General features: G+C 46.8%; 1 protein-coding gene across 4 annotated transcripts in view; it reads right to left on the bottom strand.

Moving 5' to 3' along the window:
• Positions 1 to 21,840, bottom strand: part of Nrp2 (neuropilin 2) — a 115,644-nt gene that overhangs the window by 92,219 nt on the left and 1,585 nt on the right. For all 4 annotated transcript variants that reach the window (XM_074071534.1, XM_020159519.2, XM_074071535.1 and 1 more), the window contains exon 2: positions 7,679 to 7,856. In XM_074071534.1, the coding sequence (XP_073927635.1) occupies positions 7,679 to 7,856 (178 nt within the window). The remainder of the gene's footprint in view (positions 1 to 7,678; positions 7,857 to 21,840) is intronic.

The following is a 21,840-nucleotide window of genomic DNA, read 5'->3' as shown; positions in this document are numbered from 1 at the left end:
ATGATTTATCCAGGCAGAAGTAGAGGAATGGAATTACATTATCTCTTGAGTTTCTCTTCATCCAAAGATTTAAATCCCCTTGCCACTAAAACAGACAAAACAAAAAGAGTGTAGCTTTTTTTTTTTCTACAGGACTTGTGACTGCAGGAAAATACAGAAATCTCTCTAGAAAAGTCTAATGTCTTGACTTGGTTTCTTTCCCCTGGCTGCCTTATCCGCTCCACACCTGGAACTCCCACTGAATTTCTTAAGACAGACTCCCAGCCGGTGTAATTAGATAGGAGAATTACAAGGAGTTACATGGGGTGACATGCTGGCCCTTGGGACCTCTGGGCTTCAAGAAGGTGCCAGGGTTGAGAGGCAGAACAAGTGGGATTGTGTATGATAAAATCTCAAGTGATTTTCTCAATCAGAACGTAAAATGCATTATTAAGAAAGACGTCCACAGTGAAGCTTGCATTTGGGAGAGTTGCGATTGCAACATTGCATATTTAAAAACAAACTGCCAAAAATAACCGTTGTCCCAACTGCACTCTAACCTTGGGAAGAATGGGAGAACAATCTGTGGGTTGTTTTTTCCCACCCTGCTCCTTGGGTGAGCTGAAATCACTGCGTGGAATCCTTGGTCAAGGTTGCTGAGTCTGGGGTCAGCTGCTGGCTGGGTTCCACTTAGCAGGGCCATTTCCATTCTTGCACCAGGTACCTGGAGGTGGATCTGTTTCCCTCATTAGCAGGGTTGTTGCAATACAGAAAAATCCTATGGGCTCACGGGTTCCTCAGGGGACTCGGAATATTTCTGTGGTGGGTAGGCAGTGAATCTGTCATAATGTCATGAGTAATCAACTGCGGGGTCCCTCCTGATCGAGTCCAAGGCACCCTTTTATACCACAGAGAACTCTTGCTCTGCTCTGTCACCTTTCCAGAGACTTCAGTGGACCCTGGCTGAAGTCACACCTCCAGCTGGGCAATTTGGCCTCCCACTCTCTACTCATAGGAAAGAGAAGTGGACTCAGAGTCTGTGTAGGAGTAATTTTCAAGAAGCACTTCATCCAGCATATTCCCAGGACTTCTCAGGACAAACCCACCCTAGCCACTAAACTAAGCCTCCCTGGACACAGGGTATGAGGCTGGAGAAGCCCTACAATGGCCAGGGAGGGTGGGGGCAGCAGAGTGCCCTGCAAGCTCAGTCCTTCCTGCTTCATGTCTATAGCCTCTCTCCCAAGCACACGGTGGAAGTCACCTGGCCAAGAAATAAGGTTAAGTAGCACTGCTTAGACACTTCTTTGTCAGGAAGAGGGTTTGTATCAACAAGACATAAGGCCAGCCCTTTCTGCTCGACTGTCTTGCTCACAGGGACAGAAATTGAGTCCAGCTGCATTTAATGACTACACTTCCTAGAGTCATGAGACTGTCGTCCCTTCTTTGAGTATGCAAACAACTCCCTTTGCCTAGCTAACTTCTTTGGGATCTATGCAGGTACCACCTCCTATAGGGAGCCTTCCTGGGTCTCCCAGCCTAGGCAAGATCTGGGCTCACTTAACAGTTCCACATCACGTCCTGACCATAGTGTGGGTGTGGGGAAGCAGAAAACACAGAGCTTTCTTATTAGATTGGAAAGTAGGGTATATAGCTTCTAGAACCTTCTCAGCCACTTCTGAGAGTGGAACCTCAGGCTTAACTCCTTGGAGCCCAAGCTTCTTCACCTGCAGTTGGAAAGAGGAGCAGCAAGCTTCACAGGCTTTGTTGTGAGAATTAAACAAGCCAAAGAGCATGAGGTGCTCAGTGAGTGCCAGGCTCAGAGGGGCTTCACAGTCAACACCTGTCCTTTTCCTCGCTTCTGCCTCAAGCCCTGCGTTCCATGAGTGTCCTGGTTACTTATCTCTGTATTCCCGATGCTGTCATTGTGTTTGGCACATAGTAGGTACTTAATGACCACTTCCTGGGGAAGGAATGAATGGTCTTATGGTCGGTACTGAGGTTTGAACTCAGGACTGCATGCCTTCGAGGCAGGTGCTCTACTGCTTGAGTCATACCTCCAGCCTTTTTGCTCTAGTAATTTGGAGACAGGATCTTGCTTTTGGCCTAGGTAACCTGGACCGTGATCCTCCTATTTTAAGATTACTGCTGTCACTGGGATGACAGATGCACGCCACTACACTCAGCTTTTATTTATTTATTTATTTCTGTTGAGATGGGGGTCTTATAAACTTTTTTTTTGCTCAGGCTGACCTGGAACCACTCGCTCCCTAATTCACCCACCTGGACAGTTGGGATATCAGCTGTGCCCAGCCATTAGTTGAGATGGGGTTCTCATGAACTTTTTACCTAGACTGGCCTCAAACTGCCATCTTCCCAATGTCAGCCTACTGAGTAGTTCGAATTACAGGTGTGAGCCTCCAGGGCCGGAATTCCATGGTCATTTTATTGGCGAGACACCCAAGTCACAGAACGGTTAACAACTCACAGCCCAGATTCTATACTCTTTTTTGTCCATTCTGTTGGAGATTATTGACCATCTTCTGATGAAGGTTACCTTACAGCATGTTTCCTATGTCCTGGCATTTCCAATGTGAACAGGTCACTAAAACAACCACCTGCAGGCACCAGGGATGGTGAAAGAGCTTAGAAACGAAATAGGTGGCCTGTGCCCTCGGAGAACTTAGATGCTCAGAATCTAAGGACCACTTATGAACAAAAACAAGCAAATTTAGGTGCTCATTGAGGGAGAACTGGAAGAAGTAAGAGCCCAGGAGAGGACTTGAGGAGCCTGTAGCTGGAGGGAGCAGAGGGAAAGGAGAGGCTGAGCAGCAGGACCTGTGTGCGCGTGTGTGTGTGTGTGTGTGTGTGTGTGTGTTTTGCTCGTAGGTGTAAGACTGTATTTGCTTATTGGGAATGGAGGGTGCTTACAGAGCATAGGGAAATGTCGATGGCTGGGTGAGGAAGAGCTAGATTATTAAGGTCTGGTCTCTTTCCTCTGTTTACTGTGGTCAACTTATCAACCTGGGAAGCTGCTACCTTTCTTAAGATATAAGAAATCTCCTACTATAGAAATATAGAAGGAAATTTATAGAAATCTCCTATATAAGCAACCCTGCTACTGTGGGAGAAATAGACATATTTTCTAAGATTCTGAAGGTCCCTCTGCTGTAAATAAACATAAGGACAGTATGTAACATCTAGGACCCTCAGAGGTCAAATATTCAAAACATTAAATATCCAGAATGTGGGGGTGGGGAGATCAGAAGAAAGGATTATGAACATATAAACAAGTGCTGAGAACTCCATGCGCTGTTTCTCTTACACATTTTGTCTCTTGGGGTGGCTTCCCAGTCTTACTCTGCTGTGACCTTGGCTGACTGAAGTAAACTAGAAATGTTGGCTTTGAGATTGGACTGGTTTAGGGCGAAGTGTGGCTCCTAGTACTCAAGCAAGACTTCATGAAGGGAAATTGATGCATGCAAAAAGTAAAAACAAGTCACAAGAGGGAGGCTGTAGGAGGCAGGTCCACTCATAACAGGAAGTGACAGCAAGCATACTGGTAGAAAACTGTCTCAAACTTTCCCATGACTAAGTCCAAAGATGCTAACCTAGTCACTAACTTATTGTACAGCTACATAACTGAGGCATAGCATTCTTGCAAAGTACTTGTTATTGCGGTTTTACAGAAGGAGAAACTGAGGACTAGGCAGTTTAAAAGGTCATCAAAAATTCAAATCTAAACTGATCCAAGTATGGCATTACTCAGCCTCTGTTTCACACACAAAAATGAAGTTTAGAATTAGAGTCTTGAATTATCAAGAAAAAGGTTGACTCCCCTTAAGTTGTTTGGGACATGGAAGGGAAGCACGATTTAGAATTTTTTTTTACCAGAAAGCTTTTGAGCTTTTGACTGGGCATGGTGGTATTTGCCTATAACCCCAGCTATTCTGGAGGCAGAAGTAAGAGAATCGCAGTCCAGGCTAGCCCGGACAAAAGTGCAAGACCCTATCTGAAAAACAAACTGAAAGCAAAGGGACTAAGGGTGCGGTCAAGTGGCAGAGCACTTGCCTAGCAAGGTCGAGGCCCTGAGGTCAACCCTGACACCCTTCGGAGCTTTAAAGTTTTGGAATGCTAAAGGGGTGTGTTCTAGTGTCTGAAACTTTCACATGGCAGGGCGATGTGTCCCTGCCTAGATCACTGAGGTACGTGTGATAGTTTGCACTGAACATAACATATAAAATCACTAGTGTACACTTCCTTGTGAGGTCTTTAGCCTAAAATACGTTCTTTCAAGTCTTCCTAGTGGCTTTTGAACTTTCTGAAAATGTTTTCAAGATACTCATCTGGAAATGACCAAATCTTAAAAGGACCCAGTCTCTTGATTTTGGCTCTGGTTAGTTGGGTCTCTAGGATGGGAGGGGCTGCCATGTCTGTTTGAGGACTCATGAATCAGCTGAGTATGATATGCTGGTGAGTGGTTTGGTTTTTTTTGTTTTTTTATACATGTATTTCAAATTTTAGAAATGGAAAAACACTCAGGTTTGTGTGTGTGTGTGTGTGTGTGTGTGTGTTTCTAAACCATAACATTCAACCCGCTGGCTGATGACTCAAGCGAAAGGCTTCTGCCTGCAGAGGCAGCAGCTTCCTAGCATCCTCTATCTCGGGGGACAAAGTGGCTTCTCTCTGTTTGCCCAGACAGCCCCAAGTCTTGTCCTTTTGTCCCTCAGCACAGGAACCTGGCAATGCCACGGCAGCCTTGGTTTCTGCCCGGCAGCTGCTACACAGGCCCCAGGACAGCCTGTGGGTGCTCGGGGTTGTTCCATGCATGGCCAAGGGAAGAGTCAAGCTCACCGGGGCTGGTGGCCTTGGATTACACTGACTCAGGCAAAGCTGACTGTGAGTAGATTTTTCCAAGCAGACATCAAGCTTCCGTGGAACAAAACGAGCAAGTGGCAGTTTAGGGGAAAGATCTGCCTGGGGTTTGCTCAGCAACAGCCTTGACCTTTAGGATGGAGATTTCAAGGTACAGAGAGCCGAGGACCACATCTCAGGATAATCCTTCCTGCCAGGGCCCCAGTCCCAGGTCAGGGAGCACTCTTTGCAATTCATCTTGTGCACAGAAAGAAGAGAAAACATGGGGCACAAGCATGCTGGGCTGGCTTTTTCCTGCCTTTCTTCCTCATTTCCCCTTCCTGCTAGGGTGCTTTGAAACACTAGCTTTCTACTTCATGCTACCATTAGAAGGACAGTTTAGAGAATTTTCTTTTGGGAAGTATCCAACTTATAGGCCTTGAGAGCCAAATCCAATTTGAAACTTGTCCCTAAAATGAAAGGCGAAAGGAGGCTGATTTCTTTAGATAGCAAGTGCTTTGCAAACCCAGGAGCTCTCTTGGAATAAAAATGAAGTGTGGAAGAGAAAGAGAGAGAAACAGAGCAGGGACAAGACAGAACTTCCAGGATTTCAATTAGAGTAAGTGTTCCTTTTGCAAGAAAGTCAAACAAGGCAGTGGGGAGACAGAATTCCATTTATACTGAATGTAAACGACCAGGAGAAAATGTCAAAAATACCTTGAAGAGTGACAGGCTGAGGGACCAGATGTGTCCTTCTAAATATAAGTTACAAGAGAAGAAGAAATGAGGAGTGGAGGAGAAATGGAGGGTGGGGACGAAGGAGAATTAAGGACAAGACTGAGTAGCTGAGGCTTAGCTCCACTGGAGCTCTTCTGACAATCTGGAGCTGGGGAAAACAGACTCCAGGAAGATTTTTTCCTGACCTTCCTGACCTTTTAGCTTGAAGCCAGAAGGATGGATGAGGAGCAGGGAAGAAAACAGGAAGTTACTTAGAGGGCTGAGAAGACAGGAGATAGCCTGTTACCTGCCTGCTTCCTCCACTCCAACCCTGCAAAGGTGAAGTTCTCCCCACCCCTGGAGCTAGGTCCTGTCGGGGGCAAGGGTGCCCCACAGCCCAAAGCAGGGCAGGAGCGTGTTCTCTGGCTTTTCCCTACTTCTAAACATGTTTGAAGCTGTGCTTACTAGTACCCGAGTTTTTCCTTCCAAAACACGAGGCCTTTTCCCTCTGCCACTATGAATATCCATAAAATGAGCTCTTAGTGATTTCCCCTCGAGATTCTCTGGCATCAGCATAACCGAATTTGGCCGTCAATCCAGAGAGGTGCTTAGTCAAATTTCTCTGAGCTCAGACCCAGGGCTCTGTGCATTATGCTTAAGTCTATGCCAACCTTCCACAACACAGCCAGAGGCACCAGAACCCCAAATGCCTTTTAAAAAAAGCAAAGCTAACTGAAGTTCTTGTTAAAGTTCACTGTCAGGAAAGCGGAAGCCAAAGTGTCCAGGGTGTGCATGTAACTGAGACAAAGGGGAACTGCTGTGTCCCGGATGTCATCATTCAGCCAAGTGAGGCCCTGGGATTAGAAACTCTGTCTTATGACTCTTTGCCACATGGGGTATCCACCTGGGGAAACCCTTTGGTTTTTAACAGAGACTACCTCTTGTTAGGGGGAAACCATTCTGTAGGTGCAAAGTGCTCCTAGGAGGAAAATAATGGCCTCATCACTGGGTTTCACGGCCTAGTGCAGTGAAAGGAGAGGTCTTGTTTCCTCCATGAGGAAACACAAGTCTGCACCAAGGCCTATGAGTGTCACCTGCTGCCTTATAGCTGGCCCTTTATTAACAATGCCTTGGTCACAAGAATAGTCAGGCTTTAATCAGGTGGGAGCCCTGAACACTTACGTACATTGAGTGCTCATTTGGAGCAGAACACAAGCATTGGCACATTCTTTTCTGCACAGAAAACTTTCACTTTTTTGTCAACGAGGAAAGCACTTAAGATAGAACTCATGAGACTTCACACACATCTGCACTCTTGACATTACAATGAGGGCTGCTTCCTCACCCTAACTTACAGGGACCTCAGTATCAACATGGAATTTCTAAAGTGCTCACAAGTATCAAAATGTCCTCTTGGTATTACCTAAGCCACGTTTCCAAGGTGGCCAAACTGATGTCATGTCGTAAGACAGGCTGAGTCACCCTAGGTGACTGACTTCACCTCTCAGTGCATCAGTAATGGAAGTCATCATGCCCCAACTTCCCAGGGCCATTGTGAGAATGAATGTATTAATATCAGTAAAGCAATCAGAATCACATTGGTTAAGTAAATCTATAACAACAGCTTTGAGACTCTAACCTGTGTAATTCAGAGATCAAGGATCAATGAATCTTAGGCCCTCAGAGACTCAGAATGGCTTACTCTCTCTTTCTTTGAGGCAACCAGCTGCCATGTCACAAACCAACAGCCGATCCTGTGGCTAGAGGCACTGGAGTCTTCACTTGGGGATCTGGCTACTTTTTAATTAAGGCAGCAGTAAAAATAGGATGCTCTCCAAGGGGAGGTAAATCCCAGAGTCAAGAGGTGGATTATTAGACCACTCTTGCCTCACATGGAAATTCTCCCCACTACCAGCTTCCGGAGACAGAAGCTCACTCCACGAGGCTCTGTCCCCATACAGTGGCATGGTGGCATCGACTCTACCTCACTTCCCCTGAAAGAGAATATGGCCTTGAGGTCTCCCCTTGCAGCCAGGCTCCACTGCTATCCTCCGATGACAGCAGGGACAGGGTGCAGGGTGGTGGCTGGGCAAGGTGGAGTGAGCCCCATGTGCAGCAGGGCAGTGCTTACTTGCAATCATGCTTCTCAATCTCGAAGTGAGGGTTGAAGTTGAGGACAATCTTCTGGTTGGGTTCAGGGGCGTAGACAACCCACTCGCAGTTCTGGTGGGAGGGATAGTCCTGGGGGTAGCCAGGGGAGGTGATGTAGCCAGCATCTTTGGAATTCAGGCGACCTCCACAGGGTGGGTCTGGAAGAGAAAGCAAGACCAGGAGAACATTAGATATGTTCCAGCCTTTCCCCTTTCCTGCCTCCCTTCTCTCCAGTGGCCAGTTACAACTATTTTACAGACCTTTTATGGCAGTCCAGGAGGCTAACCTACTTACTCATACAGTGGAAGAGATTATTTCAGCTCATCCCTCCCCCGACCACACACACACACACACACACACACACACACACACACACAAAGTAGTCCAAAAAATGGTCATAAATATTCCCAATTACATGGTCTGAGATTATAAAAACAAGAAGGCTGTACACTTAACATGCCTGCCTGTCTTTTCTTGTCTCCCCTTCTTGGCCTATCTTCTCCTCGTCCAAACCTCCCATCTCTATCTTTATCTCATAAATCCTTCATTTTATTCTGTGTCTCCCAGCCCAGGCAGCCAGGAGTCAGGCTCCGGGAACTGACAATTGTGGTTTTGTGGTGCCGACCCACAAGCAAGTCTGGCAACAATTACATGTACTACAAGGAAGCACTTTCAGCTTTGGGCCAGAACAGACCCTGGAGGGTGATTTCAGCTTCCTCTTTTCTTTCTTTTTAAGAAAGAAAAAGCAAAACCCCCAAACATTTAATTCCACACACACCGCAAATTTGATTTATTATTTCATTACACACTGAGTGGAAAAATCTCTATAGGAGAATTCACTGGCTTCAACCTCAGAATTTCGACAAAGGTGCTTTGTGCTATCTGCCTTCTGCCTAATGTCCCTCCTGCCTGGTCACCACCAGCAGAGTGTGCTGCTGCTTTGTCCAGCCAGGACCAGTGGCTTGACAGGAGGTGGCAGGGTAGGAGCTTGCTGCCCCTTCCCGCAGGGCCTGGCTGGAGGTAAACAGCCTCAGTGGGCCAGGAGGGAAGGGATGACCTTCAAAGGCAGAAAAGGTGGCGATGACATTTGAAGTCGCTCATCTATTCGGCACTGAAGTTCTGCAATCCCTAGCAGGGGTTCTTGGGGGGAAATAGGGGGCTTTGCTTAATACCACAGTTAGAACAGAGAACAAGAGACATAGAAATATTCAGAAGGCTCTTGGAGACCTTCCTGGGATGAGCGAGGCATCAATCATGATTTAATACCGCCATCTGCATGGAGCAGCGTGGGCCCGTGAATTATGTATTACAGCTCAGCAGCCACCCTCCCGGACGGGTCTTTCTCTTGCATTCCCTCTTTGAGGGACCGGGTCATGCATTTTTAACTCTACAGGTGCACTTTGCCATTCCCTGCGTCTGTTGGCATTACAGTCTTCCAGACCTCCGCTCCAGATTACCAGCCTGACAGGCTTTAAATGCATAAACGATGGGCACACTGCACAATGGTGGTGGGGATACAAATCCACACAAGTAGCCTTTCCGGCATCCAGCTTCCAACAGCTCCAAGAGCTCCAACTGTGCTGTGCTGAACTGCCCAGAATCTAATGGCTTCGGGTCCCTTTCCTACTGGGGAGAAAACAAAAGCGAGCCATTTCCTCAGGCTAGCAGGCACCACATCATCCTCTACCTAATGACCCTGCACCCTCCCTAGTCCTGGAGGACAATGGGCCTGACCCCCCCCCACCCAGAGGCAGCCAATGCCTGTAGGCCTCGCAGGCGCCCACAGCCCTCCCCCCTACCCTGGGCACCAGAATCTTCCAGCAGGTCAGTCACATGGTAGCCCATAGACTCTGGTTCAAGCATGTGGACACAGGGCTGGGAGTGGCCCTCTGAGCAGGCAGAGGTGTGGGCACTTACATTGCCAGTGGCTTTTTTTTTTTTTTTAACGAAGCTAGCAGCAGAAGAATTGTTCTACTGGGTCCAGCCTCTCTGCCAGCTATTTGCAGAAACTGCAGGCCTGCCACTGTCTCATCCCAAACCACACTTTTTGCCTTGGAACTCATCAGAGGAAACTTGAGCTGAGCTCCTGTTCAGTAACCCTTCCGTTTTCCACATCATCCACGCGCTCCCTCCCCTCTCTACTCCTCCCCAGCTTCTCTCCAATTACTTTTGAAAGAAGGATTTCTTTCCTCAATTCCCTGAACCCTAGGCTTAAGTGTTTAGTAATTAGGCCAGGCACACAGATCAGCAATGAAGACAGGAAAGAAACTTCCTCAGGAAGGTTTCATTTCTGATCTACACTAGGAGCAATTATTAACCTACAAAAAAAATTAGGAAAAAAAAAGTATAGTATATTCCACAGCCGTTAGTTTGTGCTTTCTGTTCAAATTTTTCTAACCAAAAGAGTAGCCCATTTCTTTTTTCTGTCCTTTCTTTATCTGGAGAGAATTGAGCCCTCATTGAACTATGTGAGAACTCATTAAAACATCTGTTTTGGTTGGTTTTCAATACTCAGCTACTCTTGTTTAGACTGCATTCATGCTCCAGAAACACACATAAGTAAGATACTGACATACATCAATTACATATACATATCAGTAGTTCACACTTCAGTCCTGTACACACGTTCACACCCTCTCATAAAATATCACACATCATTTGCACAGACATATATATCCACAAAGATAAATACTAGAATTTCTGTCTCTATTTTTCTTGGAGAGAACAGAATTCTTGAAAGAAATCAGTAAAAACTGTTAAGAAAACACATTTAATGCTTCTACATCTCTTGATAATTGATCTTTCATTCCTAGGGTTGGGGCCCCTCATCTCTTAAATACAAACATGCCCCCAATAGAAATTAGCTAGAATTTCTGGTGAAGACAATGCCATCCATTACTTTGTAGGCCGTTATTGTGCTCTGAAACGAACTTCATAAATGCTTTCTGTCCTGTTTTGGGAGGAGTTGAGCCAAGCCAAGGGAGAGTTGAACTCAAGGGCAAACCCCTTAAGGCCAATCTCCATACACAGAGGGGAAATTAACCCTGTTGATGTTGGAGCTACTGAGCCTGTTTGGTGAGTTGACAAGGGACTTCATTCTCCATCTATTTCGTGAATACCTTTCACCTGGGGCAAACTCATTTCCCAAAGAGAAGGAGCAAAACCCAGGCCTAGAATGTTCAGTTTCCTCCAACCTCTGGAGAGGAGGAAAGGGATGAGTCAGGTCAGAGGTCAGAGGCCAGAGGGTGAAAGGCTTGATTTGACACCTCTGCTTGTAACTTCAATTAAAGAGAACACTAACTTCTAAAGCCACCAAGTTCTGATTTCCTCCTATGATAAGTACTTAAGTGTTTTCATTTGAAATATATATCATCAGATGGTCTTAGAGTCAATCTCTCTCTAGAGGTAACCTGGCTCCAAAAAGGTAAAGGGATTTAGCATCCATTCACTTAGGAACTCACCCTCCTGGAGAGCTCATTTTAAGATACATTACTAGTTCCCGGTAATATTTGATTTTTTAGCAAATATTCAGAAAGAGTTAAAAAAGAAAAAAGCCTTTAAAAATCTGGTCTACCATCTAGGAAAATGTAATTGTAATTGTTCTAAAGATATACCGTATGGCCTAAACTTGGTAACAGTATTTGCTGGAATTGAAGCCTGACTTCAGCAAGGGCTTTTAGATGATCAGAATTCCAGTGGCTTGTTTCATAATCAGATCCCTTGGCTTGGAGGGAGGGCAGGAACAGGGAAACCTGAGGACTGGCTGGATGTGGGATTAGAGAGAGGTGGTTGTCAAAGGTGAATGGAGTAATGGCTACCAGGAAAGGGAGGCTAGACACTGGCAAAAACAGGGGAGGGAGCACCGGCCCTTAATTGGGTGGGACCTTCTGGGTCTCAGCTTTGTGAATGTAATTCAATGACTGGATTCCATTAGATGGGTAGTTGTCAGTTTCTTTTTTAAGTGGTCCTTTTTTCCCCTCCTGATCAAAACCCTACACAGAACTACAATGTACAGCGAGGCTCTTCCTGGATGTGCGAGGGAGCCAGAAGCCCTCTAGAGCCTGGCCTCCCCTTATCTCCCAGTGCACTGAACTCGAACCTGGTTTGAAAGCCAGTGAGCTGGATCTCAGGGTCCTTGTGACTTTAAGGTGCCATGGAGAAGAGAAGAGAGGAAGGGTTAGAACCATGTATTGCTTATGTACAGAAAAAGAAGGAGGGGTCCTTCTCTGCAGTTTCACATTCTGCAGTTTCACTACCTGCAGTGAACTGGCATTGTCATGGCTCAATGATCCTCATGGTGACAAGTGTCAGGAGGTCAATAGTAGCCTAATGCTAAGTCACACTGCTACGTCATTCACTGAACTCCATCTCATGCTATCACCTCATATTGTCACAAGAACAGTGAGCTCAGCATGACAAGCTATTTTGAGATAGACCACATTCACATACTTTTATTACAGTATATTATTACAACAGTGCATTTTATTATTAGCTATTGTTGTTCATCCCTTAGTGTGCTTAATTTATAAATTAAGCTTATCACAGGAATGGATGTATAGGAAAAAGCAGTGAATGTAGGGTTGGGCATTATCCGAGGTGTGGGGCTGAACCTATCCCTCAGAGCTGGGGAGAGCTGCTGTATACAGAGGGCACTGTGGGGGAAAGCAGTTGGTCTCATCTTCCCGAAAACAATGCACTTTATTTACTTTGCAACTTATTCTTTACCGCCATGTAATCCCATCCTGTCCAATTCCATGGCATTGTTTTCATTTAATCATCAATAGCAAGGGTAAGAAGAAACTTGCCTACTTGAAAAGAGAGAAAGTTGAGGGGCATGGTGGCTCAAACCTGTAATCCTAGCAACTGAGGAGGCAGAGGTTAGGAGGAGAGTTTCGAGGCCAGCCATCTCAACCAATGACTGGGTGCAGTGGTGGTCACCTGCCATCTCAGCTATGTCATCCCAGCTACTCAAGGAAGAATAAACAGGAGGCTCAAAGTCCAGGTCAGTCCAGGCATAAAGTGAGACCCTACCTCAAAATAAGCAATGTTAAAAGGGCTGTGGTAGATTACCTGCCTAGTATTCAGACAGAGAGAGAGAGAGATCACTTCACGCACTCCTCCAGGATAGTTGACTGGAATAACATCGGGTAAGGATTAAGAGCCTCATAATCAAATCTAGTGTCACCACTTGGTAGCTGTGCTACCTTGGGTAAGTTAGTCAACCACTCTGAGCTTCTGCTTTCTCATCTATAAAATGAGGGAAAGGGTAATCTTAAAGCCCAATTCCAGTTTTCAAATTCAAAGCCTGTATGACAAGGTGGGAAAATGATCCTATAACCCATAGATTGATCCAAAAATTCAAGAGATTCCCTTCTGTCTTAAACAACAATGCATTTATTTATTAAAGGTGTTACCCTGGTTGTATTTGCTTGGTAAGCCTGAAACAAAACTCTAGAATCTTCAGATGAACATGTCTGTCTTGCATTATGGAGCGTTCAAATGTCTCTTTTAATCACATTAGCCCTACTGACGTGAGTTTCTTTTCTTAACTGAGTCTGTGGCTACATATTTGTAAATATTATGGATACACAGTTCTGTGTATGAGCACGTCAACAGGGATGCATGAAAGGAAAGACCAAAAGTAGTTGCTTCAAACCCCTCACCCAGATTATCTGAGTCCTTTGCTCAGGGTTTTAACCAAATTTTGCTCACCAACCCAGGATAAGCTGCTTTTGAAGAGTTATTTCTGTGAGCTGAGGCTGGATTTTGTTTTATTCAAAGTGACTTCAGCCTGTCACAAGACAGTCTCATAAAATCCGTATCTTGGCTTAAACTAGGAAGAAATGAGCCAATCCATCAGCCCAGGAATGCGGCCGTTTGACCACTTCCTAAGGCAAGTAGGAAGGGATGCAATCTATTCAATTTATGGGGCTGAGTGGCAGTGAAGGACGCACTCTGAAGGCACAGCAAATGGGAATCCTTATGAACTCTTGCAACGGGAAAGTTCAAAATCTGAATAAAAGAAGCATCTGGGAGGGGACGAGAGAAGGAACCAGAGAGCCAGAGAGGAAGCCAGCACGAGTGCAGGGAAAACAGGAAGGAGTGAGGCTAACTGCCTCCATTCAGACACCTCCAAGGAATTCACCGAGGACACACTGGCCATTGGATCTGGAAATAGGGCCTTTTACACATCTCTTCCCCTCAATCTGGATGCTAAAAATGAACCCTCATTTAATCGGTCAAATGTAAGTTTGATGTGATTACCTCCCCTGACCTCGAATCATGCCACCTGTGGTAACCTTGTTATTTGTCATTTTATATCATAAACAAATGCAATTCCAATAGGGCAGCTGATATAATATCATTAGTTTATATTTATGTCCACTCTTTTCCAGCCCTCATTGCAAATGCAATTCTGATGCCATTGATGAGAGGTCTGGGATTACAAATCCTGACCATTTTAACAGACATTTGGGGAAAGAAACAGAAGATGAAGAATTTTGAGGTCTCTCCAAAAACCAAAGGAGAAAGAAAGGTAATAGAATATGTTTTTTTTTTTTTTTCAGTTATTTTGATTCACTAAAGCTTAAGTCAAAGTGTCAATGGTTCCCTGATGGCTAGCACATGAACCTCCCTCCCCTTGTAACTTGGGCCTTGCATTGTACCCAAGATAAAATTTCTAACTGTATTTGTAGTTATTTCCAATCATATATTCGAAACTGCACTTTCTGAGCATTCCCCAAACCAGCCTCTGTCTCTGCTCTCCCCTTCCCCTTTTCACAGTTGCAAATCTTACCTGGCTTCTGCCTGGTCTCACCCAGACACCACAGAGGCCAGGAGTAACCTTTCTCCTCCTGCCCCTCAAAGGCTGAAGCCCTTCAGCATCTCCTGAGGAGTGGGAGGATTCCACTCTGCTGGATCACCAGCCACCTGCGGACACGAGTGAATCCCTTCTCACCCCATCTGTGGCAAACTCAGACAAAGTTTTTCCCAAAAGTCAGATTCCATGTGATGTGATGAATTAATGAATTAAGAAGGAACTAAAGTAGCACCAAAAGTACACTAGATATAAAAATTCTGAGCATTTTATCACAAATAATTCTGCTTCCCCAGCTACTACCCTCCCTTTCCCACCCACAGCTGTTATGATATGCAATTTTTTTAAAGTGGTGAACTGAGAGTTTAACTAACTTGTCTAAGATCATAACACCTAGGCAGAGGTCAAGGTGGACTTAGTATGAACTATGTCTCTAGTTCACACTAGCCTTAGATAACAATGAAGTTCAATACACACATTTTAATTCTAATAATAGTAAAACTAATTTATTCTCGGGGCTTCCCCCCACCACACCTCAAAAGGCAAGTTCTAAATATTTGTTGTCAGTAGCAGGAAGAAGCAAACTATTACTTCATCACTCAACTACTTGCTGGTATTGGATTTTTCCCTCACATGGCTTCAGCTCACTTTTCTCTACTTTGTCCCTCTGCCCCTAACACGCCTTTTGGGTACATCTGTTTTATTTTTTCCCCTTTATGCAAACAATTATTATTATCATTCAGTCCATAGTTTACAATTCCCTTTATCTTCTTTTCTCCAACCTCTCCAGAACCCCATCCCTGGTTATCAAAGCATCTTTGGAGGCAGGGGGCAGGGGACCAGGAACATGCACATCATTCAGTTGGCTGGCAGTCCCATCCTTTGGAGGCTACAGAGAGAGCTTTCCTTCTATTCCCAGACTCCCTCCCTTTTTTTCTGGATTAGATCATGACTCTTTTATAAAGACCCAGAGGGAAATGGGATTATTAAGAGTCTTGCTGGGTAAAAACTATTTTGTCTTTCTGATGACTTTTTTGAGTTCATCTGCTAAGGGGCCTTAATGCCAGAGTAGAAGTTTTACAAATTTGGGAGAGTGCCTTAAACACAGTGTTCCCTGCTGAGTGCACTTTCAGCGATGAAGGATGGACAGGGAGGAAAAGGAATGGAAAGAAGAAAGAGACATTTGAAAGAAAAAAAAGTGGAAGTGAGAACATGGAAAACAGAACAAGTAGAAAAAAAAAAAATGCGAAGAGGAGACATAAATCTAAGAGGGAAATCCAGCAGAGCATATCCATCCCAGAAGAACAGAGTGGTGAGAGATAATCTGGTACTTATAAAATGTGGACAAAGGTTTACTGGGGGAAGAGCTGAGAATGAATAATTATTTACTTATCCCCCTAAAAAATCTCATAAAAATAAAATAGACTTACCACAATGGTTAGAGTATGTTTTTAATGATCACGAGATACTTTGCCCCACTGCAGCTGTTTTAAAGATTAAATGACTTCAGAACAGGCTCTCTATGTGCCAAACAGTATGCTATAAATCTGACATACCATCTTAGAGGTCGGTATTATTATCAAACATATCTCATACATAAGGAAATTGAGGCACAGAGTGGTGAGGTACTCTGATCACACAGAACACATGGATCACAGACCTGGCAACTGGCTGAGCAGGACCTTAAACCCAGGCAGTTTAGCTGCCATTATTCAGAAGCTAAGAAGATGACACCCCCAAAATCTCAGTGACAAACTGATTTGGTGGCACTTAAGGAAAGACAAATGTTTTGCCAATTTAAAACCCTCTTTTCTCTGCCCATGCCAGTAATCTGTTGGTGTAAACAATGAAGGACGTGTTCAAGGCTAGGGTGTGAGCAGGCTGGAAGCACTTTACACCTCCTCCATTCTGTACATACAAGCCTTCAGCTCCCTGTCATCCCTGCCCTCTTTCTCTTGTTCTGGAAACCCTGGTTGGAAGGTTAGGAGATAGATGGTGGGTAGGATGCTCAGGTCTGAAGTCATGTATCACAAAATCAAAGGTTCTCTTTTCTTGTCAACACTCATTTCTCTCCTTTCTTCTCAACCTCTTTCCTATCCGAAATGCCACACTGTTATTGTTCTACTGGATAAGGAGCAGCATTTTCAGAAATGGGGGATTTATTTTTATAGCACAGCTGGTCTGCCAAAGGTCACATAATTTGGCAACATTCCCAGTGGTTAAAAATTAATTTCTCCTTATTAATACAACCAAGGTCCCATAGGATGGGAGCTCAGTCTTATCTAAACTTGACAGCTTCCTAAACCTTTAGAAGAAGCTTTCTCCTGGAGGGCCAGGGAAGGGACAAGGCCAGTGTGTCCTGGAATCCAACTCCACTGAATCTTCTTAGGTAATGAAACCATTAAGCCCTGGGCTTTTCTCTTCAAGGAAGATAAAGCTTTGAAAAATGCTGTAGGAACTCCAGAAAAATCTTCTGCAGCATCTTCCAGGAATGAGTAAATCATGGAAAGCAAGTGCTGAAGTCCTTACCTAGGGAACAGTACAGTGACTAACTTCTGGGCTCAAATCACACACTTGCCACCCGGGGTGGGCATCTTATTTGGCAAGTGATGGTCAGATGATAAAATATCTCTATGTTAAGGATCCCGTGAACTACTGCTCAGGTGTCTCTTTTCAAGGCTTTTTCTCTTCCCCTCAAGAAATTTCAAATGTATTATGCTTGTCAAAAGGCAAAATTACAACAAAGTTATGGATTGAATTGACTTTTCTTTTTGATTCATGAATCGGGCAACGTGGCAGTCTATAAAATTAGAATGAGATTCCCATGAGCTAAGCAGAGGGTGTGGGCTTTACAGACAGAAGAGGGCTAAGGAAACAGAAAACAAACACGTATTGGTCAAGGTTACTTGCCTTATAAGGTTAAAGCGGAAGGGACTTCCTGTCTTCCTGGCTCAGGTAAACTTGGGCTCCTTTTCATTTGTGGTTGTTTTTTTTTTTTTTTTTTGGAAAACTAGCCCAGATCAGAGTTCACTTTGATACCATGGCACCCAGCACCTAGCAAACTCTGATAACATGGCACCCGGCACCTAGTGTGAGGGACTTTACTCTGGTTTGGTTTGGTAGGCTGGGGCTTAGTGCAGGGGCCTAGTTCAAAACAATGGCTTACCAATTTCACTTACCATGCATTTGCTCTTATCTTTTCACAAAGGAAGAAAATCGCATTCCTGTTTTCTAATATTTTTCCAAACTGGATCTTTGAGGAATATATTCTGAAAATTTGGTAGTGATTCTGGCTTTTGAATTCTGTCAACTCACAAGTGTCCCACACAGGTCACACCCAAGTCAGTTCTTTGCTTTAATGAACAGTTGAATAAGAGAAAAACAGCAGGGGCCTCAGGATCATCTAGTCTTTCCCCACTGGCCCCCAGCTCCTTAATTGTTATTTGCATTCTTGCCTCATTGCATATGAATTGGTGTTTTAGATGCTTGAGTTTTTTTCTAGAACTATTCTTTCTAGTTTTTTTTGAATATAGTTGCTGGTCTTTTACAGAATGTGGACTTTTCATTTAACAGCAGGGCCCAGGGGCCATGATAAGAAGTCCTATCTGGACAGCCTGGGTTCCAGTCCCTACATCTTACCTGCGCCGCATTTTGTCAGTTGAGTGCTCTGTGGCTGGCTGACTGAGGGCTCCACAAGAGGACATAAAACTTCAAGCCCAGATGCTGCTGCTGGGCATTCACAATCCTACCAGGCACATCTTGGACATGCAGGGGCCTGCCCTGGAACCCTGTAGGGAGCGCTCCCCTTTCCACTGTTTTGCACTGTGTGCTCAGTTGGCAACTGGCAACAGCTTCAATACCTCCAGTGCCTGCTTCTGGGGAAAAGTTGATTGGGCACATGTTTGACGTGGAACAAGACCAGTTCCCAGAGCCCCGTGCAAGCTGTCGGTGCAGAATTTAGGGCTTTACCATTTTATTTACAAATTATTATCACGTATGCCATCCCACATTTGGGGAAGAGGCTAAAAGCAACCTCTTCAAAACTGTCCGATGCTTGGAGCATCACTGCCTCCCTTTCAGTGTTTGAACTCAGACCTGTCTTCACAGACAATTTACACTTCTTATCTGATCATCCAGTCCAGACGGAAGGGTGAATTGACAGTCTGCCGTGTCCATGGCAATGGTGTTAAAGCCCGGCACAGATCAAAGCTCTTCTTGCGAAGGGAGGAAGGGGGAGATGGTTGTACGGTCCGGGTTCTTTTGGCCACAAGCGATGTGTCCGGGATGTGGGAACATTAGGGCTGGGAGCTGCTACCGTCAGAAGAACCCATTGTCAGAACCAGAATGATTTCCAGAGCAAAACCCAACCCCCCACGGATCACGATTAACTCTAGCAAAGGAGAGTTTCCTGGCCAGGCGCTGCTGGGGAATGGCTAGCGCCAGGGGGCTCTCCTCTCGGTCAGAAAACTGCAAGGAAGAGGGGCGGAGGGAAGCACAAGCCAATAAACCCGAGCGTGGAGCCCCTGCCCTTCCCAGAGAAATTCAACCAGAGCCGCAGGAGCTGCCGCACAGATGGGCGGGATCCGCTAAGCTCGGTTGGGAAAGCTGATTCCCATACCTTAACTCAATGAGATTCCCAGAGGGAAGGCCGGTCAGACCATTCCACCTCCTCCCCACACCTTCTCCGGACGTTAGCTTCACCGGTATCCCCACTCTCTCGCGGGGCGCCAGGGACCTGATGAGAAAGACTAGGGGCGCAGCCAGCTCCAGGCGATGGATGGCGGCAGCCGTTTCATCACAGCGCGCCATGCCTCCATTAACTTGTGTTGATATTAAAAAGAAATCAATCAGTGAAAATGAAGCATTGGCCGTGAATACTGTATTTCTTTTTCTCACGTGGAGAAGCTAAGAGCGGGGCGGCGGGGGAGGGAAGACTAGCTGGGACTGCAGAGGCTGCTCCTGGGGAGCCGCAGCCGCAACTTAACTTTCTGGCATTAGGCAGCTTCAAGGAAATGCCGCAGGCTTCTCCCCGCGGGTGTCCTTAGGAAGAGGAGGAGGAGGGGACAAGCCCGGAGGAATCTGAGGCGGCCAACTTCGCAGAGGCTTTAGCCTCGGTTTTGCTTTCGCTGGGAATATTTTTGCCTAATAGAATGTTTATAGATTGCTCAGCTCTGTTTCTGCTGCGTAGCCCAAACAAATCGATGCGGCGTTAAAGACGGAGCTGGCGGGGGGGGGGGTGGGGGAATAGGAGAACTGGGGGGGGCCACCACGTCTCCACCACGTGGATGCTCCCTCGCCGCGTGCTCTTCACCTGTTCCGCGGCACAGGCGGGCGCGCAGCGCTTCTCGGAGCTGTGTAAGTTACGCGCATTCCTGCGGCTCGGGCTGGCTCCTTCCTGGCTACCTATCCGCCATCCCGGCTTCCCACCACCCAGCTTGGCTAGTGCTAGGATCTTCAGCTCGGGCCCCAGTCCCTCCGAAGCCAGCTCTCCAGAGGCTGCGGCTAGCATGCGGCGCAGAGCCGAGAGCGGGGGCAGAAGGGGGCGCTCCGAACAGGGCCAGGCAAGCAGCCGGGAGTCCCCGAGCCCCTGCGGGAGGGAGGCCGGTGGCTGCGCGGGGATCTGGCCAGGCAAGCGTGGCGAGGAGAGTGGGAGCCTGGTGCGCGGCGCCCACGCAGCCTCCAGCTGCGGGCCAACCCAGAGGCCGGGCACTGAGACCGCCCGGGTATTTGCCCAGTTGCTCCCCAGCGCGCGCCTTCCGCCCTCTTTTCCCCAATCCCTTCTCGGAATCGGTTCTTGCCGCCGCCTGGGCCGGCCCACCTCCCGGCCGGCGCACACCGGGTGAGTCAGAGGTCTATCTCGGCCTCGCCCTCTGCCACCCGCTGCCAGCTCCCCGGGTGCCAAGTCGGCTGCTCTGGCTGAAAGCCGGATCAGTCTATGACTGTCGATCGCCTTTTCGGGGATCCGGAGAATATCTACTCTGGGCAGGTCCCAGCTCCGGATCCCATCCCGGGTCCGGGGCTGTTGCGGCCCCGAGGTGGATAACCTGCCCTGCACTCTGGTCCTCTGGGCTTCTCTGGAAATGACGCAGCGCGAGCAGGGGTTGGAATGGGAGGGGGCTCTGCGGAGAGCGCGAGAGACAGGTGGCAGAGCGGGAGTGGGTCCGAACGGGTGTCGCACATACACGTATACATACTCCACACAGCACTCAGGGACAGATGTGCGAACATCTGGGATGGGAGATGGCCTCCGAATCTTCACAACCCCTCCCACACCACACAGCACACGGAACCAGAAGTTGTATGTGTCTGCGTCCCGGTTTGTGGTGTGTGTGCCAGCGTGCGCGCACTCGCATGCCGGGGCCTACCGGAGTCCGCGCCTGAATGCATAATACACCGTGGGCATTCTCACGGTGCGCGCGCACTCACGCAAGCACACACACACATACATAGCAAATCACACAAACATACATAATTTACGCCGCATTCAGGTCTGTGGGAAGTAATTTAATTTCGCTTCAAGCTGGGAATTTAAAATTAGGCTAGAAGGAATGGGAGGCCAGAAAACCTCAAGTCGGACTTGGACCCATCCTTGGAGATTTGCAGAGGACGAGCTGCAAATGGTTGGATTTGTGTGGCAAAGGCATTCTTCAGTCCTTCTCCCTCTCAAAACCCAAAACAACTCCGCAAAACCCCAGCTTAAAAGTGGGCTATGTGTGTGTAGGGAAAGGGGTGAGAATCTGCGTGCCAGGCGCAAAGGCTCCTTAGGGCTCGCTGGCCAGTCGTGCTGGGGGGTTGCCGAGGAGTCAGCCTCACCACTGCGGCTGTCACCTTCCAAGTGCCCTGTGGTAAGGGCGCTTCTGGAAGGTTTTTTCTCCTCTCTTTCTCTTCCTTCCTTCCTAGGTAGTTTCCCATCCCCAATCACCTGTAGCAGTTGCTAAGAGTTTTGTCAGATTACAGACACTGTTCTCAGCGGGGTGAGCCCCTCTTCCAGAGAGTGGTCCCAGGGAGGAAGGGCCAGGCTAGCCCCGCTGAACTGGAGTCCCTGAAACAAGAGATCCCTTTTCAGGGTGCGGATCCCTTGTCCCCACAAATGCTTCCCACCTCCCGGCTGTTGTGGGCCTCACAGTGCTTATCTCTGCAGTCTGTGTCCACACACACTTTTTGGCAGTGGTTGAGAACAAATTCCACTCAAAAGTTTGTAACCACTTCACAAGAATGAGAGACCTTCCAGGGCCATGCAGTTTGTTTTATCTAATAATAATTTTTAAAAGAACATATGATTTACGTTCCCAGAAAACACATGGAAGCAGGAGAGAGGGACCACC

The sequence above is a fragment of the Castor canadensis genome, chromosome 4 (genome assembly GCF_047511655.1).
Source record: "Castor canadensis chromosome 4, mCasCan1.hap1v2, whole genome shotgun sequence".
In the NCBI taxonomy this organism is placed as follows: domain Eukaryota; kingdom Metazoa; phylum Chordata; class Mammalia; order Rodentia; family Castoridae; genus Castor; species Castor canadensis.
Note: the sequence above shows the minus strand (reverse complement) of the source record. Positions and strands in the feature narration are given on the sequence as shown.